Source organism: Centropristis striata, chromosome 15 (genome assembly GCF_030273125.1).
Source record: "Centropristis striata isolate RG_2023a ecotype Rhode Island chromosome 15, C.striata_1.0, whole genome shotgun sequence".
Classification (NCBI taxonomy): Eukaryota; Metazoa; Chordata; class Actinopteri; order Perciformes; family Serranidae; genus Centropristis; species Centropristis striata.
The window spans coordinates 4,723,747-4,750,179 of record NC_081531.1 but is presented as its reverse complement, the minus strand read 5'-3'; the positions used below and the strand labels follow the sequence as shown (position 1 = coordinate 4,750,179).

Sequence of the window (26,433 nt, the reverse complement as noted above, 5' to 3'; positions counted from 1 at the left end):
GTCACATTTTGTGGAGATTTGCCATTAAATTCCACCTCTATGCTGATGACACACCGCTGTATGTCTGACTTAGACCTGGCTAATGTACCTTTTCGTGTTTGTTGGAAATTAAAAAACTAGATATCAAAAAACATTACCAATGGACCTATGTACCTTTCAAAATAAAAGATAATCCTAGAATCACACAATCAGGATTGCTCCTGCTGAGGACCTTGGGCAATATGAAACTATGTTCAACTCTTACATATTTAGAGAAAGTATTCCGTGCTTGTATATAGTCTAGTTTAGATGTTTTAACCATAAGACACCATAATTGTTTGCTTTACTTTATCCAAACCACTGAGGTCCAGCTTAAGTACCTTTGTTTGATTTTAAATTTAGGCTATTCCATTTAATGCTTTTTATCATTTGTATGATAGCTTCTCCTCTGTCTTGCTTGTTTAAAAAAAAAAAAATTGTAACAACATTTAGAATAGTGCTATGCAGTAAAAAAAAAAATATATATATATTATCATTATTATAAATATTCTTCAGAAGACTTGATATTTGAAATGATGCTCTATGCAACATAAATGTATTCATCATGCTTCTGCATTAATAATCCGTATAGTAAAATAAATATGAGCAGATTAGTAAATACTAGAAGGACACTCGGAGCCCATGGCTGACCTATAATTTGTGTATCAACCATGTGATTTGGATCCATCTATAATATATTGGGTTCTTTCTTGGCCCTTGCTACACAATCCCACCAACTCTCGTGAAAATTGTGCCAGTAGATTTTCCATAATCCTGCTGACAAACAGACAAACTGAAGCAAAACGTAATAATCAGAATTGTAAGCATGTTCAACCTTATCACACAGCACACGCCATTCTGTAATTAATCACGTTTTTTTTTCATATTCTACTATTTTAATATTCTCTTTTGATATACATCCTTAGTCAGAGTTTTGTTTACTTGTGTATCAGAGCTCTGTGATAGTATCCTTCACAGAGTATTTGGCTGTTAGGATCTAATAATGTCAAGCCTGTACAGTGAAATGTTAATCCTGCCCTCTGGAAATCCCTTTTAACCTAAAATAAATCAATATCTGCCTTTGATCACTACACACTGAAGAGCTCAAACAGACTGTGATAAGAGTGTCTTGATCAAGACTAATTAGCCCAGAAGCAAAAACACTCCCTTCTTCTTTTTTCTTTTTTAAATCTGGGTTAAAGGACATTAACACACCTTGCATTTAATCATTTTCTCTTCTTGTTTGCCTTGTTTTTGTTTGCGGTGCTGACATGAAGTTAATAAGGCTCTGGTGGTATAGTGCGAGGTGTAGCTGCTGAAGCCACTTGATACTCATGACGGCAAATTATCCCCTCAGGTGGGACCCTGTACCAGCCGGTTGCCATGGTGACATCACAAGGGCAAGTGTTAACGCAGGCTCTGCCGCCGGGAACCATCCAGATCCAGAACTCACAGGTAAAAAGCTGTCTGACCGATGATGCTATGACCACATTCCCTCTGCCCTAAACCACTAAAACTCTCAATTTGTTATTATTAAAAGAGCCTCTTTACATCTCACACAAACCCCCCCGGGCCCCGTTTCATCGTCTCTGTCTGAACACAGCACCCTCCCGCTGGCAGACAAAATGAAAATATCTTATTCCCATGACGATTAGGGCGCTGTCATGATCGTGTCTGTGAATCAAACTCATAAAAGGACTTTATTTATACTGTAAAGACATTATTATTCATGGTTTAACACAGATAAAGGAGATAAATCCCACAATTAAAGCACATTTTCACTCTAACTCAACTCAACCTTTTGACAGATTTGGTCTTTATAAATTGTTGCACCCTTTAAAAAGCAAGAAAAAAAAATAGAATTGTGTAATCATTATGGACAAGAAATATGATGACACAAATATTTTTGACCATAAGACACTAAAACTGCTTGCTTAACTTCATCCAAACTGCTGAGGTCCAGATTAACTCTATGGAGTCTTATAGGGCTATTTTGTCAGTTTTTGTTCTTTTCATGTCTTTTCATTTCTTTTTAGGTCTTTTTGTGTCTTTTTTGGTCATATTGTGTCTTTTTTTGGTCATTTTGTCTTTTTGTGTCTTTTTTTAAGTCATTATGTGTCTTTTTTTGTCATTTTGTGTCTTTTTTGTGGGGTTTTTTGTGTTTTTTTTGTCATTTTGTCTTCTCATTTTGTGTCTTTTTTGGTCATTTTGTGTCTTTTTCGGTCATTTTGTGTCATTTTTTGGTCATTTTGTGTCTTTTCTTTAGTCATTTTGTGTCTTTTTTGGTCATTTTGTGTCTTTTTAATCTTTTTGTGTTTTTTTTTGGTCATTTTGTGTATTTTTTTGTCTTTTTCTGTCTTTTTTTAGTCATTTTGTGTATTTTTTTTTAGTCATTTTATGTCTTTTTTTGTCTTTTGTGTATTTTTGTGTCTGTTTTTGGTCATTTTATGTCTTTATAAATTCTTGCACCCTTTAAAAAATTTTTTTTTAAAGTGAAATATAGTGGAATTATAATGGACAGAAAATATGATGACACAAATGTTTTTTTCTCATTTCCATTAAAAGCTTTAGAACAGTCTATCACCAGACACAACTGTATTTTTAATATTTATTTTCTTGCTGCTCAAAAGACTTTCTTCAGGATATTTGGGACTTTCCTTTGTCTTTGTCTTTGAGTTTCAGGTTGTTGTGGAGATGAATGAGCCTCATGCCCGCTCCTAGTAATCAATTATAGATTTTTAAAAATGACTGAAAGCTACACCATTCCAAAAAAAAAGGTCTGAACAGGTTTAGTTTAATTGATTCAAATAATATTAATGAAAAGGAATAAAACATCATGTAGAATATTAGGAGGTAGCGGCTGCTGTCAGTAGCATAATAAAGCTGCTCATTAGTGTTTTACATCAGTTAGCTTAGCTGCATGTTTGAAGGCCAGTCAGAGCAGTTTATTGACAACTAAGACCTGCTAATGTTTGGTGAAATTCAAAAAAGGAGCAATGAACCCTTTTCTTTATTTATGAGACCCAGATATGTGGGCTTGGGCCCTTTTCTTTAAAAAGCACACCATATATGGTGCTCAGAAAATGAAGACAATGTGTAGGAATCTTTATTGGCTTATCACTACTGTGGTTTCCCTGAAATGATGCTTAAACTTACAGTGACATTAGAGAACATTTTTTTGCCTCATATGTTGCATATGTATATATATGCATGTCCAAACTATTCCATAAAGGACCATGCTGCTGCAGATTTTTGTTCCAACCAATCAAGAACAACCTGATTCTACTGATCAGCTGTTTGAACCCTCAGATCAGTTGGTTAAATGACTCGTGCCTGTTGTGCTTCTGCTTGGTTGGAAGGAAAACCTGCAGCCACATGGACCTTTCTGGATAGTTTGAGCAGGCCTGCTCATGCGACCATGTTGATGGTTTGATCCTACCATCTAATACAGGGGTCTCAAACTCAAATTACCTGGGGGCGGCTGGAGGCAGTATCAAGATGGCCAAAATAAGACACAAAATTACAGAAAAAAACTAAATTACATAAAAAAGACACAAAAAGACCAAAAAATACACAGAATTACCAAAAAAGACACAAGATTACAAAAGAAGACACAAAATTACCAATAAATACACAGAATTACCAAAAAATACACAAAATTATTAAAAAAAAGACACAAAATGACAAAAAAAAGACACAAAATTACCAAAAAAGACACAAAATTATGAAAAAAGACACAAAATGACCCAAAAAAGATACAAAATTACCAAAAAAGACACAAAATTACCAAAAAAAGTAATTAAAAGGACCTTCCACACACAACACGGTAAAGTGCCATTCATATAAAACTCACATTAAACTTTCATATCAAGGTGGGAGCCACAAAATATCGTCACGAGGGCCACAATTGGCCCGAGGGCCGCGAGTTTGAGACCCATGTTCTACAGCCTTCCACCAAGTTTCATGAAAATCAGGCCAGTAGTTTTCCATAATCCTTCTGAGAGTCAAACAAACAAACAAACAAACAAACAAACAGACAAACAAACCGAACCAGAACCTCCTTTTCAGAGGTAATAAAACTAAAAACTGTCTTCATGCTGCAGGTAGAACACGCTGTTTGTTGCCTTTGTGTTTTTCAGGCAAGCGGTAGGCCAAATTTCTAAATTTGTAAGTGCAATTATTTAGTAAAAAGATAATTTAGGTGAGGACTGTTGGCATCCGAAGCCTTAATGACTTCCCTTTTGTTGTCTCCACCATCTCTGACCCTCCTTTGTTGGGAAGGAGGTCTCAGAGTATCCAGAGCAGTAACCCTGCTCCTAAACGAGGAGCCAGAGCCACTTGAGCCCCTGTTAGCCCGCTAACAGGATGAATGTATTTGTTTGGCTGTGTGCAGTGGAAGCATGAGGAGCCTGACCTGGATAATTGGTGCTGACTCTTTAAAAGACAGGAACGAGACACCAGACTGGGAGAAAAACACCAAGCCAACAAATGGAGAGCAGATCAAATATTCTGTCTGAACAGAAAAACAGAACTATGTTTCAACCAGGAGACAGTTCATTTAGAGTGAACAAATAAATGCATTACATGCACAATAAAGTTATCATTGGGAAAAGTCTTATTTAAGCCATATTTAAGGTGAGTTAGTATAGGTGAAGTGGCCTCTTGGGTGGCCTTCTAGTAGAGAAAATGTGATGAAAATCTTTTTCGGGTGCCCTTAAATGGAGAAAATATTATAAATTGCCCTCTAGGAAGCCTTTTCAATGAACAATAATAATAATTTTGTATCGTTTTTAATAATCGTGTGTCTTTTTTAAATAATTTTGTGTCTTTTTTTGGTAATTCTGTGTCTTTTTTAAATAATTTTTCTGTCTTTTTTAGTAATTTTGTGTCTTTTTTTTGTAATTTTGTGTCTTTTTCAGTAATTGTGCATCTTTTTTAAATAATTTTGTGTCTTTTTTGGTAATTCTGTCTTTTTTTAAGTAATTTTGTGTCTTTTTTGGCAATTCTGTCTTTTTTTTGGTAATTTTGTATCTTTTTTTGGTAATTTTGTGTCTTTTTTTAAATAATTTGTTTTTTTTCTGTCATTTTGTGTCTTTTTTTAAATAATTTTGTCTTTTTTGGTAATTCTGTGTCTTTTTTGGTCATTTTGTTTCTTTTTTAAGTAATTTAGTTTTTTTCTGTCATTTTGTGTCTTTTTTAAAATAATTTTGTCTCTTTTAAGAGTTAATTTCTTATTTTAAGCGTTCAACATGCTTATTTCTAGATTTAACAATCCTAATTCAAGAAATCTTGTCCATGCAGCAAGTGTTTTTATCTTGTTTTTAGACACACTTTTTTTGCAGTGTGTGCATGATTGATATAAAGCACAAGTCTGGGTGGATCTAACACATCACTAGTGAGGTCTGGCCTTGATAGTCTTAACACTTCCTATAGATATAAATACAAACCGGGAGCAGGGGGAGTTCAAACAGTGATCCATGTGCAGCAGCAGTGACCTAAAGAGCGGCTCACTTTCAGCAGGTAATTCTCTGCTTGGCAGTCAGAGGAGGCCCCGGTGAATGGCGGCGGCCCAGCTGAGGCAGAGTGCTACATGTGGGCTGGGAATTAAACACAGCCCCGCCGCTACTTTACCGACAAGCCCCGAGTAATCACACTCTCCAGCTCCGTGCCGCCAATTAATTCAACCTTGCTTTCCCCCCGCAACACACGCACTCCCAGGGCTGAGGGGGTATAAGAGGAGGGTTATCCATGTGACACCCAGCTGCAACTGTAATGACTCTTGTTTCGCGTGGGGAGTACGAGGGGGGATGTTAGTGTGTGTGAATGTGTATTTATGGGTCTTGTGTGGGTTAAGGGGGGTTCTGCATGCTGGTGAGTGTATATAATATAGGTCTGCACTGCAAAAAACTGACATCCAAGTGAGATTAACCTTCTGCAAAAGCGCCAAAGCATGGCTTCTTCTTTATCACATCCAGACGTAAAAACAAAGCAGACAAAAAAAAGACACAAAATGACCAAAAAACACAAAATAACTAAAAAAAAGGACACAAAAACAGACATAAATGACCAAAAAAGACACAAAATGACAAAAAAAGACACAAAATAACTAAAAAAGACATAACAACAGCCACCAAATTACAAAAAAAAGACACGACATAACTAAAAAAAGACACAACAACAGACACAAAATGACCAAAAAAGACACAAAATTACTAAAAAAACGCAAAATAACAAAAAAAGACACAAAAACACACACTAATGAGCAAAAAAGACACAAAATAACTAAAAAAGACACAACATAACTAAAAAAAGACACAACAACAGACACAAAATGACCAAAAAAGACACAAAATTACAATGAAAAGACACAAAATGACCAAAAAAGACACAAAATGACCTAAAAAGGACACAAAATGACTAAAAAAAGACACGAAATGACCTAAAAAAGACACAAAATGACCCAAAAAAGGACACAGAATGACCAAAAAAGACACAAAAAGACTTACAAAGACACAAAAAGACATGAAAAAGATTCAAAAATTGACAAAATAGCCCTATACTACTCCATAGAGTTAGGCTGGACCTCAGCAGTTTGGAAGCAAGCAGTTACACATTTTCTCATTCCATTGGCAGATCATTTTGCTATTTTAAAACAAAACACACCTTATTGTTGTACTTTTTTTCATTGTTTTTAAGAACTGACTTTTTGCAGTGTGTGTGTTATTTATCTCCAACACAGCCAGGATTCTTTCCACTACACGCTGCATAAAATTAATCAATTTCATATTCTTTAGCAGACCTGCAGTTTTTATTTATTCATGCTTTTTGTCCTACATGCTTATGCATATGAAATTGTCATACACTATGCTCCCCTGTGAAGTGTCTTAGCCTTCACAAATGGGTGCCTCATTCAAACAAATCATTAAAAAACTCAAAGGCTCTAGCACTGCTAGGGACAATTATAATGACAGATTAACCCTCTGGAGTCTCCAAAAGCACCAAATCATGAGTTCTTCATCACATCCAGACTAGAAAACAAAGAAGCGTTTGCAACATTTAATTTGTTTTATTGATCATGATAGTGTTTTGAAAGTAAAAAAAAGATTCAAAATCACGTTTTATGTTGGACTAAAGGACTAAAAAAAGACACAAAATGACCAAAAAAAGACACAAAATGACAAAAAAAAGACACAAAATGACCAAAAAAGACAAAAAAAGACCAAAAAAAGACACAAAATGACACAAAATGACACAAAATGACACAAAATGAGAAGACAGAATGACAAAAAAACAGAGAAGACACAAAATGACCAAAAAAATGCACAAAATAACAAAAAAAGACACAAAAAGACACAAAATGACCAAAAAAAGACACAAAATGACTAAAACAAGACACAAAATGACCAAAAGACACAAAATGACTAAAAAAAGACACAAAATGAGAATACTGAATGACAAAAAAACCCCCACAGAAGACACAGAATGACCAAAAAAAGACACAAAATAACTAAAAAGGACACAACAACGGACACAAAATGACCAAAAAAGACACAAAATGACTTACAAAGACACGAAAAGACATGAAAACGATTAAAAAATGGACAAAATAGCCCAAGACTCAATATAGTTCAAAAGGTTTGTCTCATATTGTATGTTATATTTTACCGATATGCATGCAGTAAAAGATAGTGTGTGATGTGTGTGTGTACATCTTTAGTACTATGTGTTTTTATTCAGAGTTTGGAGTGGAGCTCTTTGCAGATAGTGTCACAAAGGGTTTGGTAATGGTGGCTATTGAGGAGCCATTGTGTTTCATATTATCTGCCTCAGAGCACATACACATTTATCTCCTCACTGAAATAAACACCGTACTATAGGGAGCACATTTTTTTTCACTGAGGTGGACATTGCACTAACTTGCATTCATCACTGGGGCTAAACTTGTCTGAACCCGCCCCTTAGCCTTAGTTGGGGTTATATAGGGTTAGGGTTATAAAGGGTTTGGGTGATATAGGGTTGGGATTATATATGGTTAAGGTTATATAGGGTTAGAGTTAGGTGTTATATAGGGTTAGGGTTATGTAGGGTTAGAGTTAGGTGTTATATAGGGTTAGGGTTATATAGGGTTTGGGTTATGTAGGGTTAGAGTTATATAGGATTAGAGTTAGGTGTTATATAGGGTTAGGGTTATGTAGGGTTAGAGTTAGGTGTTATATAGGGTTAGGGTTATATAGGGCTAGGGTTAGAGTTATATAGGGTTAGGGTTATATAGGTTTAGAGTTATATAGGGTTAGAGTTATATAGGGTTAGGGTTAGAGTTAGATAGGGTTAGAGTTATATAGGGTTAGGGTTAGAGTTATATAGGGTTAGAGTTATATAGGGTTAGGGTTATATAGGTTTAGAGTTATATAGGGTTAGAGTTATATAGGGTTAGGGTTAGGGTTATATAGGGTTAGGGTTGTATAGGGTTAGGGTTGTATAGGGTTAGAGTTATATAGAGTTAGGGTTAGGGTTGTATAGGGTTAGGGTTATATAGGGTTAGGGTTAGAGTTATATAGAGTTAGGGTTATATAGGGTTAGGGTTGTATAGGGTTAGGGTTATATAGGGTTAGGGTTAGAGTTATATAGAGTTAGGGTTAGAGTTATTTAGGGTTAGAGTTATATAGGGTTTGAGTTATATAGGGTTAGGGTTATATAGGTTTAGAGTTATATAGGGTTAGAGTTATATAGGGTTAGGGTTGTATAGGGTTAGAGTTATATAAGGTTAGAGTTATATAGGGTTTGAGTTATATAGGGTTAGGGTTATATAGGTTTAGAGTTATATAGGGTTGGAGTTATATAGGGTTAGAGTTATATAGGGCTAGGGTTCAATAGGGTTAGAGTTATATAGGGTTTGAGTTAGGGTATATTCTCTATCTTGTAAGAGCCCCTATGTTAAAAAATTAATTTAGCATCACTATTTTAGTGAGGGTTTGTGGCAGCAGGACAGAATATGCAGGATTAAGTCAAAACGAAGTACAGTGTGTGTGTTCAAGGTTATGAACATGTCACCCAGTGCTGCTGTACGGCTCACTCATGTGTTTTAATAGTTTATGGACAACAGTGGAGCTCAATGGCACAGAGGAATAATATGTCAGGCTTTGGTACACACATAGCATATTTTAGCTCATTGTTGGTTTGGCTCTTTAATGGGATTTGTTTATTATAAGAAAAATATAGAATATCACCAAAGTAATACCATATTTATAAGATATTCTGCCTTAACATGCAGCCCAACTCTTAATAATATGTGTTCTTAAGAACCTGGTCTCACAGGAATCCGTGAAATAGCCACGGATTTGCTTAACTCAAAATCTGTGGAATAGCCACGGAATCACTCAAATTTCCGTGAAACTGACACAGATTTCGCTACAATGCAAGTTAATGACAGTCATATCAAGGGACTATTCCATGGATATATGTTCCTATTGGTTTGTTCCAAGTCACGTGACTTTCAAGGTCCCGGCGGTCAGAACAAAAAACATGGCGGACAGTTCTCTTATTTTTAGTGAAAAAATTTAGTTGTGAATTTTTGTTCTCAAATTCAGTTACTTTTACTTAGTTTTTAGAGTGAGTTTGCTAGTTTTAGGTTGTTGGTTTTTTTTTTTGTAAATTTTGTCTTTATTTCCTTTGTCTTATCCATCTTCATTACGTATAAAAAATAGTTGACAAAGAAGAAAACGAAGGACGTTTTCACTATAATTTTAGTTAGTATTGTAACCACACAATACTGTTTCAGTTAGTTATCATTATCATGTAACCTTTAACCCTTAATACTAAGGCTGAAATCTACAAAATGCCTTAAAAAGAAGTAAGGACCGGCCGAAATGTCCTCACTTTGCAAAAATGTCCTCACTCTGTTGGTTAAAAACGTGTTCTGGTCCTCACTATGTAGGAAGTACAAGAATGACTTAAAAATGGATTTTGATCACATTTCTAGCGAGAAATATGTTTTATTTTCTAAATATTCAGTCAGTGAATGTACATAATCACTTTGTATGTTGGAATAGCCACGGGATATGACTGTCATTAACTTGCATTGTAGCGAAATCTGTGTCAGTTTCATGGAAATTTGAGCGATTCCGTGGCTATTCCACGGATTTTGAGTTAAGCGAATCCGTGGCTATTCCACGGATTCCTGTGAGACCAGGTTGGTTCTTAACCAGAACACCCAGACCATTTACTAACCTTAACTGAACCCCGACTGCAACCACAGAACCATTGATGACCGTTACAGCCCTGAAATGTCCTCTGAAGAATAGCGGACTAGAAAGTCGGTCCTCACAAGTACGGCTAAGCCAGACCAGACACATGGCCTCACACACATCCATATGTACACCGCAGGCTGTCAAACACTGTCAATACTCTGAGAGCATCTCGTCCTTCAGCACTCGCACTCCAAACAATAACATCTGAATAATGATTTCTCACTGAACACAAAGACAGGCTTAGGTCAACACGGATGAAAAACCAAGCCAAACACAGTCACACTTCGCACCAGCCCGCCACTGAGTCACCACCGAACTGTGAAACCCAAAACTTTTGACTGGAGGCTGGGCCGACCCTCCGCTCTGTAAACTCCTCGTTCAGGCACCAAAAAACAGTCTACTGACCCTCTTGTGTTCCACACAGTCAAGGGTGCTGCTTTTTTCATATTTTAAGTATCATTACTCAAATTCAGTTTCCATGGTGACACTTGAGGAGGTGTTTCTGCCCTTGCCACTGAAAAAAAAGATAGGTAATTGGTAGTCTCCCTTTGTTTCCGTGGCAACAATAACTAAGCCCTGCCATCCGCTCCTTTTTTTTTTTCTCCCCTCTTCTTTTCTTTTCTTCTCTTCTCTTCTCTTCTCATCCTGGTGTTTTTTTTTTTTTTTTGTAAAGGTAAACGTGGACCTGTCGTCCCTGTTGGACAGTGAAGACAAGAAGTCCAAGAATAAAAGGGGGGTCCTGCCCAAACATGCCACCAACATCATGCGCTCCTGGCTCTTTCAGCATCTCATGGTGAGGCACGGAATGTGTGTGTGTGTGTGTGTGTGTGTGTGTGTGTGCGTCTGTGTGCGAATATTCTGAAATGCACTTCTTTCTTTTCATTCTTTTCTCTTGATTTGCCTTCGTTAATTGGGTTTAGGTGTTACTTCCAGCTGATTAAATTGATATCAGTTACATTATTTTATGGATATTCTGTGTTTAGGTGGTGCAAAGTGTGTGTGTGTGTGTGTGTGTGTGTGTGTGTGTGTTTGTACTTCCTACATAGTGAGGACCGGTACACGTTTTGAACCAACAGATTGAGGACATTTTTGCAAAGTGAGGACATTTTGTCCGGTCCTCACTTCTTTAAAGGCTTTTTTGAGAGTTCAGACTTTGTTTAAGGGTTAATGTTACAATTAGGTTTCTGTTAGGGTTAGGGTTGGGCATTTAGTTGTGATGGTGGAGGTTAGGTTAAGGGTTAGGGTAAGGGGCTAGGGAATTCAATATTCCAGTAAGGGCCCCCACAAAGGTAGAAATACAAGTGAGTGTGTGTGTGTGTGTGTGTGTGTGTGTGTGTGCGTGCGTGCGTGCGAATATTCTGAAATGCACTTCAAATCATTCTTTTCTCTAGATTTGCCTTCGTTTGCCTTCAATTAAATTGATATCAGTTACATTATTTTATGGATATTCTGTGTTTAGGTGGTGCAAAATGTGTGTGTATCAAAAGTAAAAGTACTCAGATTGTTTTATATATTCTCTATATATTATTGGATTATTATTATTATTGATGCATTAATATAATCACTATTTCACTGTTAAGGTAGGGCTAATTTTGACTACTGAACATGCATTTATGCGGTTTCATGTATAAACATGCGAACACATTTTTATTTGATCATGTTTTTATGTTAAATCTCGACCTGAAAAGTAACTAAAGATGTCAGCTAAATATAGTGGAGTGAAAAGTAGAGTATTTGCCTCTAAAATGTAATGAAGTAGAAGTATAAAGTTACATAGAATGGAAATACTTTCAATACTAGAATGGAAACTACAAATACCTCAAAATTGGACTTAAATACAGTACTTAAGTAAATGTACTTACTTACATTCCACCACTCTGTGTGTGTGTGTGTCTGTGTGTGTGTGTGTGTGTGTGTGTGTGCGCGCATTTATGTGAAATGGTCGTACACGTTGGCCTTTTTAAATAAAGTGTTATGAGGTGGCAGCTACAGTTGAGCAGAGACGAAACGATGATATAAAAGAGATTTAAACGAAGTGTTAAGTAGTCGAAGGGGGTTTACTAAATGAACTGAGAATTGAATATTAGTTCATGTTAGTGTTTTTTGACACTAGAAACCAGAGTCAATTCTGACGTGAAACACAAATGCAATTAATTAAAGAAAACTGCTTAAAAATGTGGATGCTGTTTCTTCCTTCTCCCAGCACCCGTACCCGACAGAAGATGAGAAAAGGCAGATCGCAGGACAAACTAATCTAACCCTGCTGCAAGTCAACAACTGGTGAGATGCTGCACCACAACCACATGAATGACATGAAGTCCTCATGTTCACATGTAGACAGACAGTCACTGCTTCCTATTATTGTAGTATAAATATGTGTGTGAAGAGGTTTTACATGAACTTCAGTGTTCTGTAGCTGCTCAGCAGGTTGTTGGCCCTGTGGTGCCATCTGCTGGTGGTGAGGAGCAAGTACACCTGAGAACACAACATGCAACAACCCTTCTTTACATTTCTGTTTTCAGTGAACATTCATCCATTCATTCATTCATCCATTCATTCTTCTTAACCGCTTATCTGCAGACTATCACAGGGCTGACACATAGAGACAGACAGTCACGCTCCCATACACTCCTACGGGCAATTAAGAGTCACCAGTTAAACCTAAGTGCGTGTTTTTGGACTGTTGGAGGAAGCTTCTTTCAAAAAAAATGTTGCATATTTACTAGATTAAAGTGGCAAAATTTGCAAGAAAAAAAGTTGCAGATTTGAGAGATTTAAAGTGGGAAAAAGCAACTTTTTTCTTGCAGATTCATCACTACTTTAAACTCTTTTGGTATGGCCTCTCTCAGCAGATTTAAAGGTTTCTTGCCAATAAATCAATCAGATTAGTTTTTGCTAATTAACAATAATGTACCGTGAATGTGTGCGTGTCCTCTAATGTGAAATGTTATCAATAAAACCATGTTAAATGTCTAGATATCAGCTCTTAAATTAAACTCTTATGAGCTGTTTTTGTTGTTATCATTATATTTGTCCAAACAAATGTACCTTTAGTTGCACCAGGCATTAAAATGAACAAGACATTAAAGAAAACAATGGTCTAATAATTTTTTCCATGACTGTATGTTTTGATTTTTCACATCATTCACATTATTTTGGTAAATTCAGTACTCACTGTGAGTACATTGTAATTGTAATATAATATTGTTTTTATAATCGGCATATGTGGTGATATACAGTGGAAATCATATGTCTAAACCAGGGGTCTCAAACTTGCGGCTCACGGGTCAATTGTGGCCCTCGTGATGATATTTTGTGGCCCTCACCTTGATATGAAATATTAATGTGAGTTTTATATGAATGGCACTTTACCGTGTTGTGTGTGGAAGGTCCCTTTAATTACTTTTTTTGGTCTTTGTCTTTTTTAGTAATTTTGTTGTAATTTTTTGGGTCATTTTTTGTGGGGGTTTTTTTTTTAGTAATTTTGAAAATTGAAAAACTGAAAATTATGATTAATTGGTGAATAGTTTTCATAGTTGACCTTCACTGAAGCTAATGCTGTTCTGGACCTCTCTGTTCTAAATGTTCTGAAAGTTTTTATCCATTCACTTTCCCCCCAAATATCCTCTGGTGTCCTATTCCTATAATATTTATAACTATCACTTCTAACAACTCTTTCTTCTTATCTTCCTTGAGCTGAAACTGTAATTATGTAGCTTTATCTTCCAAATCACCCACCCCTCAACTTTTCCTTTACTTGTTTTTATTCCCACAGGTTCATCAACGCTCGCCGGCGTATCCTGCAGCCCATGCTGGACGCCAGTAACCCGGACCCAGCTCCTAAAGCCAAGAAGATGAAGTCCCAGCACCGTCCCACGCAGCGCTTCTGGCCCGACTCCATCGTGGCTGGAGTCCTGCAGTCGCACAGATCAGGAAACAACTCAGACAGTACGTCAACATCCACATCCCCAGATATAAAAAGCACAATCATGCTCCAAGTTCTCACCTCAAACCTGTTTGTTTGGAACGTCTCCACTAGATGTCACTGTTGACTCGTTTCTTTTTATTTATCTGAGGAAACATGAAGGTAAAAGTCAATAACAAAGAGTGTAAAATTCTTGAACAATCACCATTTCTCCTCCAGGAATCTTAAATTAGATCTGAGGGATCCAACACTCCTGAGAATAGTTGGATAAATAAATAGTTTTTCGTTATCCAAAGGCCCATTTTTAGGTTGCAGGTTTCAGACATGAGGTGTAATGTATTATTATATCTGCTATCTGTGTGCTGCAGCTGGAGAAGGTAAAGACACAACAATGTGGACAATCAGACCCAAACTTCACTCTCATCACTTTCACTGAGACAATAATAACAGCAGGGTTTCCTCCAGGTAGTTTTCATTCAGACAGGAGGGAACAAAACTCTGTTTCTAGGCAATAACATGATTATATAACTTTACATATTCTGATATGACATAATATCAATGAATAGCAGGCATTTAAAAACTCCAAATCAACTTATATGGCAATCAAATGTGTCTCCATATTTCTATCTATGTTGTTTTTTTTTTATTAATTAAAATGGCTCCATTAAAATAGCCTCCCTTGGTCATCTTATCTTTGTTGTTTAAAGGCAAATCAAGTGGCAACCTCAGGGCCTAAAAAATGATTTTCAGCATCAGAGGGCCACTTCTCTGATTGCAATAATAAGTCTTTAATAATTTTGTATGAACAGGAAAATGGCCCTACTTTTCACCTGATTTCTTACCCCAGTTAACATTTGTTTTAATGAGTTTATAGTCTCAATTGGTAATGTCAAGTCATCTTCAATACAACATAATTTTTTTTTTTAAATGATGGTCTCATTCAGAGTAAAATATGTGATAAAGCAGGGTATGCTTTAGGTGTGTGCTCTGGTTTTGAAATTATAGAATAGAATATCTTTATTTGTCGTCCTGCAATGCATAATGAAATTAAGTGCAATACTCAGTGCAGGAGTAAAAACATAAATAGAACAGATAAATGGATAACAAAACATGGAGAATTAAAAACAAAAACCAAGAATATATAGTGCATACATCCATGTCCACATACATACACCATTTCATGAATTACTGTTACATGTGATCATTTAATGGGTTGGTGATGATGTAGCTTCATTTTGGCTCCCTATCAATCCTACGCTGGTTGCAAAAAAATATTATATTATGCCCAAATGCCAAACTCAAGGCTTCAAAACTAACCCTAACACCCTAACCCAGGGGTCGGCACCCTGAAGCTGTGGCTTTTCAGGCCACACACACAAAATTACAAAAAACACATACAAACAGACTCAAAACACACCAAAAACATAATAAACATCCAAAAAAAAAACACAAAAATTACAAAAAACACACATAAACCCCCCCACAAAAAAAGACAAAGAAATAAAAAAAAAAAAACACAGATTGCATTAAAAAAAGCTAAATTCACAAAGCTACGTAAGCTAAGTAAAATCATGTTAATACACTTCAAGGTGTTTTTCTAACTTTGCTAAAAAAGGGTTGATGCAGATAAATTGGACATGGAAACTTGTGCAAAAGCCAAAACTTTAGAGTTGAGCTGACAGCAGGAAACATGCTGCTGAATGTTTTTACGTTGTGACGTCATGAAGAAGTCGTTCTCCAGAGCTTTCGTGGACTCCAGAGGGTTAATACAGTCTATGAAGAAAATGTAGCACAGAAAGATTCACAGATGAATGGAGACGTCTCTCTGTCTTGGAATAATTCTTTCTTCTGTTGCTGTATTAATAACTGTATGTCTCCTTGTCCCCTCAGACCCTCTGAGCATGGACAGCCTCCAGTCCCTGTCCTCAGACTCGGCCACGCTGGCCATGCAGCAGGCCATGCTGGGAGCAGACGACTCCATGGACGGCACCGAGGAGGACGACGAAGAGGAGGAGGAGGAGGAGGAGGAGGAAGGGATGGAAGAGGAAGAAGAGGAGGAGGATGGAGAGGAGGAGAACGAAAGGGGGAGGCAAATGTCCAGCGGAGGAGGAGGAGGAGGAGGAGGAAGGAGAGACCTGCGCATAGAGCACAGAGAGGAACTAGAGTAGTGGACGAGAGGAAGAGACATGATGTGAACTTTGACCTCATGTCCCCTTAATACGGACCGCTCTAATGCTAAGTGACTCTGAGAGCATGTGAGGGCACACTAGGTTTCTCCCAATTCATCATAGACTCCTATGCAGAGCCACCATGGAGTCCAATCAGACACAACGACCATCATGAGGACAAATATGAGTTTAATGATGAATATGTGTCGTTTCATTTTACTATTGTATGTTCTCATGCAGTGAGCTGAGCTTGAAATATTTGGATAGTAGCACATTTTTTTTTACTCTTTAGCTCGGACCGAAATAGCACAGTAAGTAAATATCTGAAAAAAAAGATTAAAATGGGACATTAATCACTACAAACTGCAAAAAAGTGTGTAAAAACAAGATAAAAACAGTAAATCGTAGGGAAATGATCTTGCTGCATGGACAGATAATTTACCTTGACAAGATTTCTTAAATTAAGATTATTAAATCTAGAAATAAGCATGTTGAACACTTAAAATAAGAAATTAACTCTTAAAACAAGTTAAATTATCCAACACTTCTAAATCTTAGAAGTTAGCTAAGTAGTTAGCTTAGCAGGATACTTAGCCAAGAAGTTAGCTAAGTATTTACTTTACCAAGATACTTAGCCAAGAAGTTAGCTAAGTAGTTAGCTTAGCAAGCTACTTAGCCAAGAAGTTAGCTAAGTATTGACCTTAGCAAGCTACTTAGCCAAGAAGTTAGCTAAGTAGTTAGCTTAGCAAGCTACTTAGCCAAGAAGTTAGCTAAGCATTTACTTTACCAAGCTACTAACTTAGCCAAGAAGTTAGCTAAGTATTTAGCTTAGCAAGCTACTAAGCCAAAAAATGGACGTGTCATTTTTCACCCATGATGTGATTAGAAGGGTAGTGACACAAAAAGGGATTTTATTAAAAAATGAATAAAGGAAAACATAAAATTAGGATGTATGATGATCAAAAACAAACTAATTGAGGAAAACCTGGAATACTGAATGATAAAAAAAATATATTGCAAAGTTAGATAAGTGTTAGCTAATAGAATTAATTACTTATTCTTATTTCTAGATTTAATAATCTTAATTTAAGAAATCTTGTCAAGTGAAATTATCTGTCCATGCAGCAAGATCATTTCCCTCAGATTTAGTGTTTTTATCTAGTTTTAGACACCTCTTTTTTGCAGTGTGAGTAGTTGCACATGCATCAAAAAAAAGAAAGGAAAAAAAAGTAAAATAAATCTTTGCACAATGAGATTTTTTTGACAGTATGTGAGAAACTTAATCGAATGTAATCTGTCCAAATATTTTGGCACCATGAAGTGAGTCACAGCTTTTATTTCTTTTTTTTAACTGAAAGTGCTTCGAGTGACAGTCTGCTGTTAACTCTGACAGTTTGGCTTCCTAAAAATAAGAGTGAGGAGCGAATAGAAAGGTGTGATGCTGTCCAAATGTCTGCAGAAGTGACTGTGTGTGTGTTGGCTCTCGCCTTTTCAATGACTCATCGGTTCTCAGGTCGAACAACACTCACTCGGCGTGTTTCTTCCTCACTTGACTCACTCGTCATCACTGCAGCAAAACCTTTTCCAGCATGACTTTTTAAACAATCTTAGTTCATTTTTTTCTTCTCCCATGAGCAAAAAAAACTACAAAAAAACAAAAAAAACGTAGTAAAACCAGTGTATACTGACTGCACATATAGTATGTATATGGGATTTTTTTAATATGTTTGCATTCTGGTGTTGAAGGTTTGCATATTTATTCTATTTTTTTATTTTGTTTTTGCGTGGCCTCAGAGGGAAGCTCACGGAGGTAACACTTTTTATGGAGTTCATGTCTATAATGAGTTATAAACACGCTCATATTGTGTTATAAACGCTTATGGTACTGTGTAATTACAGTTATAAGCCCTATTGAACAGTCGCAATGCCTTATAACAACAATAATAGCACATGAAAAAGGATTTATAATGACTTAAAGGTCAAGTAATGCAACACTTAAAAAAATAAAACCCACTAATGATTGTTCTTAAGAAGCATTATGAATATTTAGTGCATATAACTATATTATACAGTGTTATAAGCTGATTTTAATGGCGTAAAAAAATTTTTATAATACATTATAGACATGAGGGTCTATGAAGTTCATGTGTATAATGGATTATAAACATGCTCATATTGTGTTATAAATGCTCATGGCACTGTATAATTACAGTTATAAGCCTCCGTGAATAGTCGTAAAGCCTTATAACAACAACTATAGCACATTAAAAGCATTTTATAATAACTTAAAGGTCAAGTAGTATAACACTTTATAAGTGCTGATGACTTATTGAGCTCATGACTTTAATGCAGTATAAACATATCTATGATGATCGATGATAAAATCACAATATAATGAATTATAACAGTGTTTATATTGCATTATATAGAAAAATGATGAGATTTATAAAACACTATGAAACTTGATACTTGACCACATAAGTCATTAATGTTTTAATAATAAAATAATAATTCTTGTTAGAATGCATTATGAATATTTAGTGCCTATAACTATATTATACAGTGTTATAAGCTGATTTTAATGCAGTAAAAAACACGTTTATAATAATTATAGACATGACATGCTTATGCTAATGTATAATGACAGTTATAAGCCCCCGTGAATACTCGTAATGCCTTATAACAACAATCATAGCACATTAAAAGCATTTTTTAATCACTTACAAGGTCAAGTATTATAATACTTCATAATTTCTGATGACTTACTAAGATTGTTTTTGTCACTATAAACATATTTATGATGTGCTATGGGGTTAGGGTTGCCCTTATAATAAAATCACATGATAATGAATTATAATAGTGGTTATAGTGCATTATAAAAAAATATGAAAAAAACACTATGATCCTTGATACTTGACCACACAAGTCATTAATGCTATAATAATAAATAATAATGCAATTGTTGAAAGCATTTTGAATATTATACAGTGTTGTGAGCTGATTTTAATGCAATAAAAACACGTTTATGATACATTATAGACATGAGTGCCATAGAAAGTGCTACCTTTAAGGACAATGACAGTTGCTTCTGCATTTTCTGCAAGTTTTTTGCAAACTTTCTGAATAAGGCTATGGTATTAGCTGGTGGCCATGCACATACTTGACTACAACCATCAAGTCAGTCTTAGAAAACTGCTTGTATATCTTTGTGACCCTGGATGATTCTGTCACAAAATAAGAGCATGGCAGCCCTGCCAGTCACCACAAACTGTCTCAGCACGGAGGGAATCACACAAAGACGGCCAGAGACTTTGGATTCCCAGCCGACAGACAGACAGAAAGACAATGTCTTTTACTGACAAACTTTTTAAAGGAGACAAAGAAGACAATTTTGTGGGAAAAAGGAGAAAGAGAGAGAGAGAAAACAAATAAACTCAGTCCTAACATCTCTTTCGATTTTATGTGAAGGATTTTGAAGAAACTGTGAAACAATTTCAGCTCTCTGTTTTGTACTAAAACAAACAAAAATGGAGTCGCTCGTTTCTAATGTGAAGATGTCTAGAAAAAGAAAAACCCCATGTTATATTGAATGTTCTGATTGTTCATTGTGAAGTATGTTGCTCATTAATATTCTTTTCTCGATTGCTTTTTTTAAATGGATCTTCCAGAGCAAGTGACAGACAATAGGGAATATTTCTATTTCATTTGTACACTTGGTTGTCATAATCTATTGTGTTTCAATAGACCAATTTTAATAATTAAAACATGTAAAGGTACTGATTTTGACTTTCTGCATATGTTGAGGCTGAACGAACACATCAAGAGCCACACTGCTAATTATTTGTTTCTTACCAAGATAAAAAAAAAAACATTAGAAGTGTTAGATCATTTATCTTGTTTTAAGAGTTAATTTCTTATTTTAACCCTTTGATGCACAACATATTGACCCACTTCTAATACACAACATGGGTTAAAAATGACCCGCATTCATTCCCCATGTTGATATCTTCTTATCTATCTTATTTTATGATTGAATATTCCAAGTATTCTTTAAATATCTTGTTTTTGATAACAACAGATCATTATTTCCATTTTGCCTCTCATACTGTATGAAGAAAAACATTTTTTGTATTATTACATAGCCAACTACTTAGCCAAGAAGTTAGCTAAGCAAGCTAGTTAGCGTAGCAAGCTACTTAGCTAACTACTCAGCCAAGAAGTTAGCTAAGTAGTTAGCTTAGCAAGCTACTTAGCTAACTACTCAGCCTAGAAGTTAGCTAAGTAGTTAGCTTACATAACATACATTGACCCCCTTCTAATACACAACATGGGTCAAAAATGACCCGCATTAATTTCCCATGTTATTTAATGCTGGTGTGTGTTTCTGTGCTCTATCTTTTGATATCAACTTATTTTATGATTTAATATCCAAGTATTCTTTAATATCTTGTTTTTGATAACAAGATACAAAGTTTTTGTATCATTACATCGCTAACTACTTAGCCAAGAAGTTAGCTAAGTAGTTAGCTTAGCAAGCTACTTAGCAAAGAAGTTAGCTTAGCAAGCTATTTAGCAAAGAAGTTAGCTAAGCAGTTAGCTTAGCAAGATACTTAGCCAAAAGAATGGACATGTGTCATTTTTCGCCCATGTTGTGATTAGAAGAGTAGTGACACAAAAAGGGATTTTTATTTAAAAAATAATAATAAAGGAAAACATAAAATAAGGATGTATGATGATCAAAACAAACTAATTGAGGAAAACCTGGAATACTGAATGACAAAAAAATATATATTGCAAAGATATAGTGTTAGATAATTTATCTTGTTTTAAGAGTCAATTACTTATTCTTATTTCTAGATTTAATAATCTTAATTTAAGAAATCTTGTCAAGTGAAATTATCTGTCCATGCAGCAAGATCATTTCCCTCAGATTTAGTGTTTTCATCTTGATTTTAGACACCCACTTATTTGCATTACAAGCAGCTTGATTCATGAGAACATTCAGAGATGAAAAGCCCTGAACACAACACTACATAATTAACACGAGCATTGTTGCCTGCTGCACATTTCTAAGCCAGGATCACAATAGAGCAAAGCTTAAAGTGTGACACTTCCTGACCCGGATCAGGCCTTTGCTTCACTGTAACCTATTTCCAGATTACACAGTTAGTAATCTAAATATTGGTTTAACTTCCCTCATTTTCCTGTCACATGTGCAGCCTCCCACCCACTGGTTTTTTCTCTAGCCTGTGATTTAACTCGCTGGGAGATGCCCGCCCAAACGCTCTCCCACCTACCGATGAAAAAAAAAAAAAAAAAAAAGAACCACCGCAGGGATTCAGCTTCTGAAATGTGGATTCTGCTCCCTGGGAGTAAATGGTAATCACTCCTGTGGGTGTTTCGCTGCAAAAGCCACATTGTATTTTGTTTTTTACACAGCTTGTGTATGATTGCATCTTTGCATTGTTTTCTGCATTGCATTGCCCCCCATAAAAAGGTCGCTCTTTAATTGCAGCATTAAATATCTGTTATCGTCTACCTCTGTTACTTTTCTCCTCCTTCAGCCACATTTTCCAGTAGGAGGAATTTGAACTGCAGTGGATTACAAAATAATTTATTATTAAGGGGTAAAGGCAACATGTGGGGAGGTGATTAGTACTTGACATTACCGTGAAGAAGCAATGCTCAAAAGCTCACACATGTGGGAGGAAATCACCATATTTATATATCAAAAAAAAAAAGTGCTTGTTTCAGAGTTATGGGCATCACAACTTTTCTTCCATAATTATGCCACAAAGGAGTTTCTGTACAGGAGGTCAGACAAGCAGAGCAGCCGGTGACCCCGTCTGAACAGAAGAACATTAGTTGGAGAGCAAGTGGGATAAAATGTTAATACCTGAAGCTCCTATACAGCAGTTAAGGTAGGCGTTTTCATTCATCATGGGGTGGTGGTACCTAAAACCCACCATAAATCATCTCCTAGTGTATTCTTTTTTTATTAATCCTGAGAAATTTAAGCATTCACATTATTTAACCCTTTGGAGTTTGGGGCTATTTTGTCGGTTTTGGACTCCTTTTCATTCTGCCTGTATAAACTACTTAAAAATCTTTACCATGACGTGTTGGTATCATTGTTTTCAAGACAAGTCACCTATATGACCTGATTATTTTTTTCATTTTGACTTACTGGGTCAATATTTTGAACACAAAAAAACCCACAAAAAAATTACAAAAAACACACAAAAACACATAAAACATCAAAAACACGAACAAAATTACAAAAAACACATACAAACACACTCAAAGCACACCAAAAACATAATAAAAATACAAAAAACACACAAAAATTACAATAAACACACATAAAAAAAACTAAGAAATTACAAAAAACACACACAACAACACAAAGAAATTATAAAAAAAAATCAGTAAACACAAAAGATTGCATTACAAATGCTAAATGCACAAAGCTAAATTAGAAAAATCATTTTTTTTTTACCTTAAAAAAGGGTTCATGCCTTAAATTGGATATGGTAACTTCTGGAAAAGCCAAAACTTTAGAGAAAATGTTGTGTCGTTTACGTTGTGACTTCATGAAGAAGTCGTGCTGCGGCACATTCATGGACTCCAGAGTCTGAATGTGGCTGTGTAATTAAGTAAATTTTATTTATAAAGCGCTTTTCACAGGAAAAAACCCACAAAGTGCTTTACAAGGGTATAAAACAACATACAGGCAAACACAGAAAAACACAATACAACAAGAAAACATAATTATAAAATATAGCGATACTGTGCTGTATTGATTTTTTCCCCCACCTCTAGTGTGGAAGCCAAAGCAGAAGACTCCAGCAAAACAACATCTTCAGTATCCTGTTCCATGGAAGTATAAACCCCTGGTTATCACTGGGGTGTCAGGAAAGCCTTTAAAGTCACGGATCAATCACTCAGACATTGTTGGTTCACTGGCAGCAGAGAAAACATGACCCCAGGCCTTTACTTTTATGCAACACAGAGATACTTTTTGTCAAACCACCAGCTCACAAAGACAGACAGTTTCACAAATCTAAGCATGACCCACAACTCTTCATTCCTGAATAACATTTAGAGCTGATTAACCTGTGGGACATAGGGTGTTATTACACTGCTACGCTCAGGGCCGGCTCTAGGCATAGGAGACATAGGCAGTCGCCTTGAGCGCCATCTGCTGGAGGGGCGCCGCCAGTCACCCTTGAGGGAGAAAAAAAACCCAAAACAATAATAATTTTCGATGCCCATTGTCGCCCTCACGACAAATAAGGAAACAGATAAACAATGACGTTTTGTCACTTGTGGTGCTAAGTCATGTGATGTGTGGTCATTGCCTTGCCCCCCTTTAGACGGTCAGATCGCTGTCACAGAGGTCAGGTCACGTCAAGTGACAAACATGTTATGTTTTGATAAATGTTGCAAGATGAAACGGCCATCAAAGCTCTCTGGTGCTCAGTATCGAAAGAGAAGAAGAGAGGAGGAGGAGAAGAAGTCCCAATATAAAGGTAACGTTATGTCATCTTTTTTTAAATGCCATTTTGTGTGAAGACGTTTCATTTGTATTAGCTTGCTAGCTAGGTTGAAATAAAGCAACGCTAGCTTAACATAGCTAAGCACATGTTTTGCGGGGTTTCACTTTCATCGTCTCTCTTGTCTCTAACTTTGTTAGTGTCTCCAGCTGTACTTCTTTGAGAATTTACTTGTAAGCTAATAATTATATAGACAGACAGTTCTATTATATAGCCTGGTTGGCACTATGGCAAACAAAAACACAGGAATGCTAAGGGGTTAAGGATAAGAAATGTTCTTTTTCATTGACAAGTAATGAAATTATTGTTTGTTTGTGCAAGAAGTCGAGTGACAAGATAATGATCACCTGACTCTTCTTTATTTTGATATCTTTCTGCTCATTGTTTTGGTTGTACATTTCCAGCCACAGCAGAAAGCTATATCCAACAGAAACTCACTATATGCTTCCAAGCAGCAGACTGGCAGAGTTGCTTGTGAAAACAATGGATCATTTAACAAATAAAGAGACGTTTGAGATATTTCCCTCAGGAGTTGGTGGAGATCAAAAACACAGCGAAAAGAAAGTGAATATTAGACTCACTGTCATATTGGACACAAACATGATATGAAAATGTTTCTTTAAAGCAGCTACAAGAAACTTTTAACTGGTTATTAAATACTCTCAATTTAATAATAATGTCATGTGACCTACATAAGCAAACAAAGACACCAGCAGGATTAATATTCACTGTTTCTTTATAATTATTGTTAATGTCTGCCGCAGTACCATCTTGTTGGATTCCAACATTCTAACACAGGAACCAAAACCAGGACATTTTAGTTAAATTAGAGGTTCTCTAACTGCAGTCTGGAGCTCATGGAAACACTTGTTCTTGTCCACAGGCTGCCTAACTCAGGACAAAATGAAATTTCCCTGTTAGCTGATTGAACTATGTGGTTAAAGTTTGTGTTTGGTGGAAGCATAAGACTGTATATAAAATACAAAATACAATTTTGTGTCTTTTTTTGGTCATTTTGTGTTTTTTTGAGTCATTTTGTTTCTTTTTTAAAGTAATTTTGTTTTTTTTTCTGTCATTTTGTGTCTTTTTGGGTCAATTTGTGTCCTTTTTTTAATAACTTTGTCTTTTTTAAATATTTTTTTGTCTTTTTTGGTCATTTTGATACTGCCTCCAGCAGCCCCCAGTAATTTGAGTTTGAGACCCCTGGTCTAGTAATACTGACCAATGCTGCTCTTTTATCTGATGACGTACCGTGGCTCTCATTCATTTACAGCACAAAATATAATACATAATAAGTTATAAAACATATCACATGCAGTTGTAAATCCTTGTTTGTCTGTTTCATTTGTATGTTGTTGTTCATTTTGCATGTTTTTATGTTCCCATAACACCACAATGGGGTTCTCCTATCAACAGAGGTCCATGTAATGAAATATAATTTCACAGCTAGTTTTTCTCTCAAACACATCCAGTATACTGAAAGGGACAAAAACATGACCGTCCCTGTTGAACGGGTACAGCATGTAAGCCAGTATTTGCTTCAGTCAGGCTGAAATACAGTAAAAATAGTCTCTGAATGACAGGGGCTGAAAAAGCCACGAGGGATGGTTCACTTGTTTGAAGTGGGCCACAGCCACACACACACACACACACACACACACACACACACACACATTCTTGTACTTCTATCTTTGTGAGGGCCCTCATTGGAATAGTGATTTTTTTCATCAGTTTTAGTTTTAATTTCATTTTGAATTTTAGTTTTAGTTAGTTTTGTAACCACAAAATACAGTTTCAGTTAATTATCTTTTTTTTTTTAAAAACTCGAAACGAGAATGTTTTTTCAATTCTAGTTTTTGTTATTTCGTTTAGTTTTCGTTAACTATAATAACCTTGTTCCCTAGCCCCTTAACCTAACCCTAACATGAACCTTATTGTAACCTTTAACCCTTAAAACAAAGTCTGAAATCTTAAAAAAGCCTTTAAAGAAGTGAGGACCGGCCGAAATGTCCTCACTTTGCAAAAATGTCCTCACTCTGTTGGTAAAAAAACGTGTTCCGTTCCTCACTATGTAGGAAGTACAAGAACACACACACACACACACACACACACACACATATACATTCTTGTACTTCTATCTTTGTGAGGACCCTCATTGGAACAGTGAATTGCAAGATAATAATAGTTTTGGATTTTTCATTAGTTTCAGTTTTCATTGGATTGTGAATTTTTGTTTTCAAATTCAGTTAGTTTTAATGAGTTTTTAGAGTGAGTTTGCTAGTTTTAGTTGAGTTTTTATTAGTTGTAGTTTTCTGTAATGGGGTATTTGTTGGGTGGGAGATTAAAAGAGGTCACAGTAAATTTTGCCTTTATTTCCTTTGTCTGATCCATCTTCATTATGTATGAAAAAAGTTGACAAAGACGAAAACAAAGGACATTTTCACTATAATTTTAGTTAGTTTTGTAACCACACAATACAGTTTCAGTTAGTTATCATTATCATGTAACCTTTAACCCTT

General features: G+C 35.8%; 1 protein-coding gene across 1 annotated transcript in view; it reads left to right on the top strand.

The window, feature by feature from the left end:
* Window positions 1–26,433, top strand: part of LOC131986961 (uncharacterized) — a 133,380-nt gene that overhangs the window by 93,505 nt on the left and 13,442 nt on the right. The window contains exons 7-11 of the mRNA XM_059352101.1: window positions 1,376–1,473; window positions 10,939–11,058; window positions 12,469–12,545; window positions 14,041–14,213; window positions 16,081–16,354. Of these exons, the coding sequence (XP_059208084.1) occupies window positions 1,376–1,473; window positions 10,939–11,058; window positions 12,469–12,545; window positions 14,041–14,213; window positions 16,081–16,354 (742 nt within the window). The remainder of the gene's footprint in view (window positions 1–1,375; window positions 1,474–10,938; window positions 11,059–12,468; window positions 12,546–14,040; window positions 14,214–16,080; window positions 16,355–26,433) is intronic.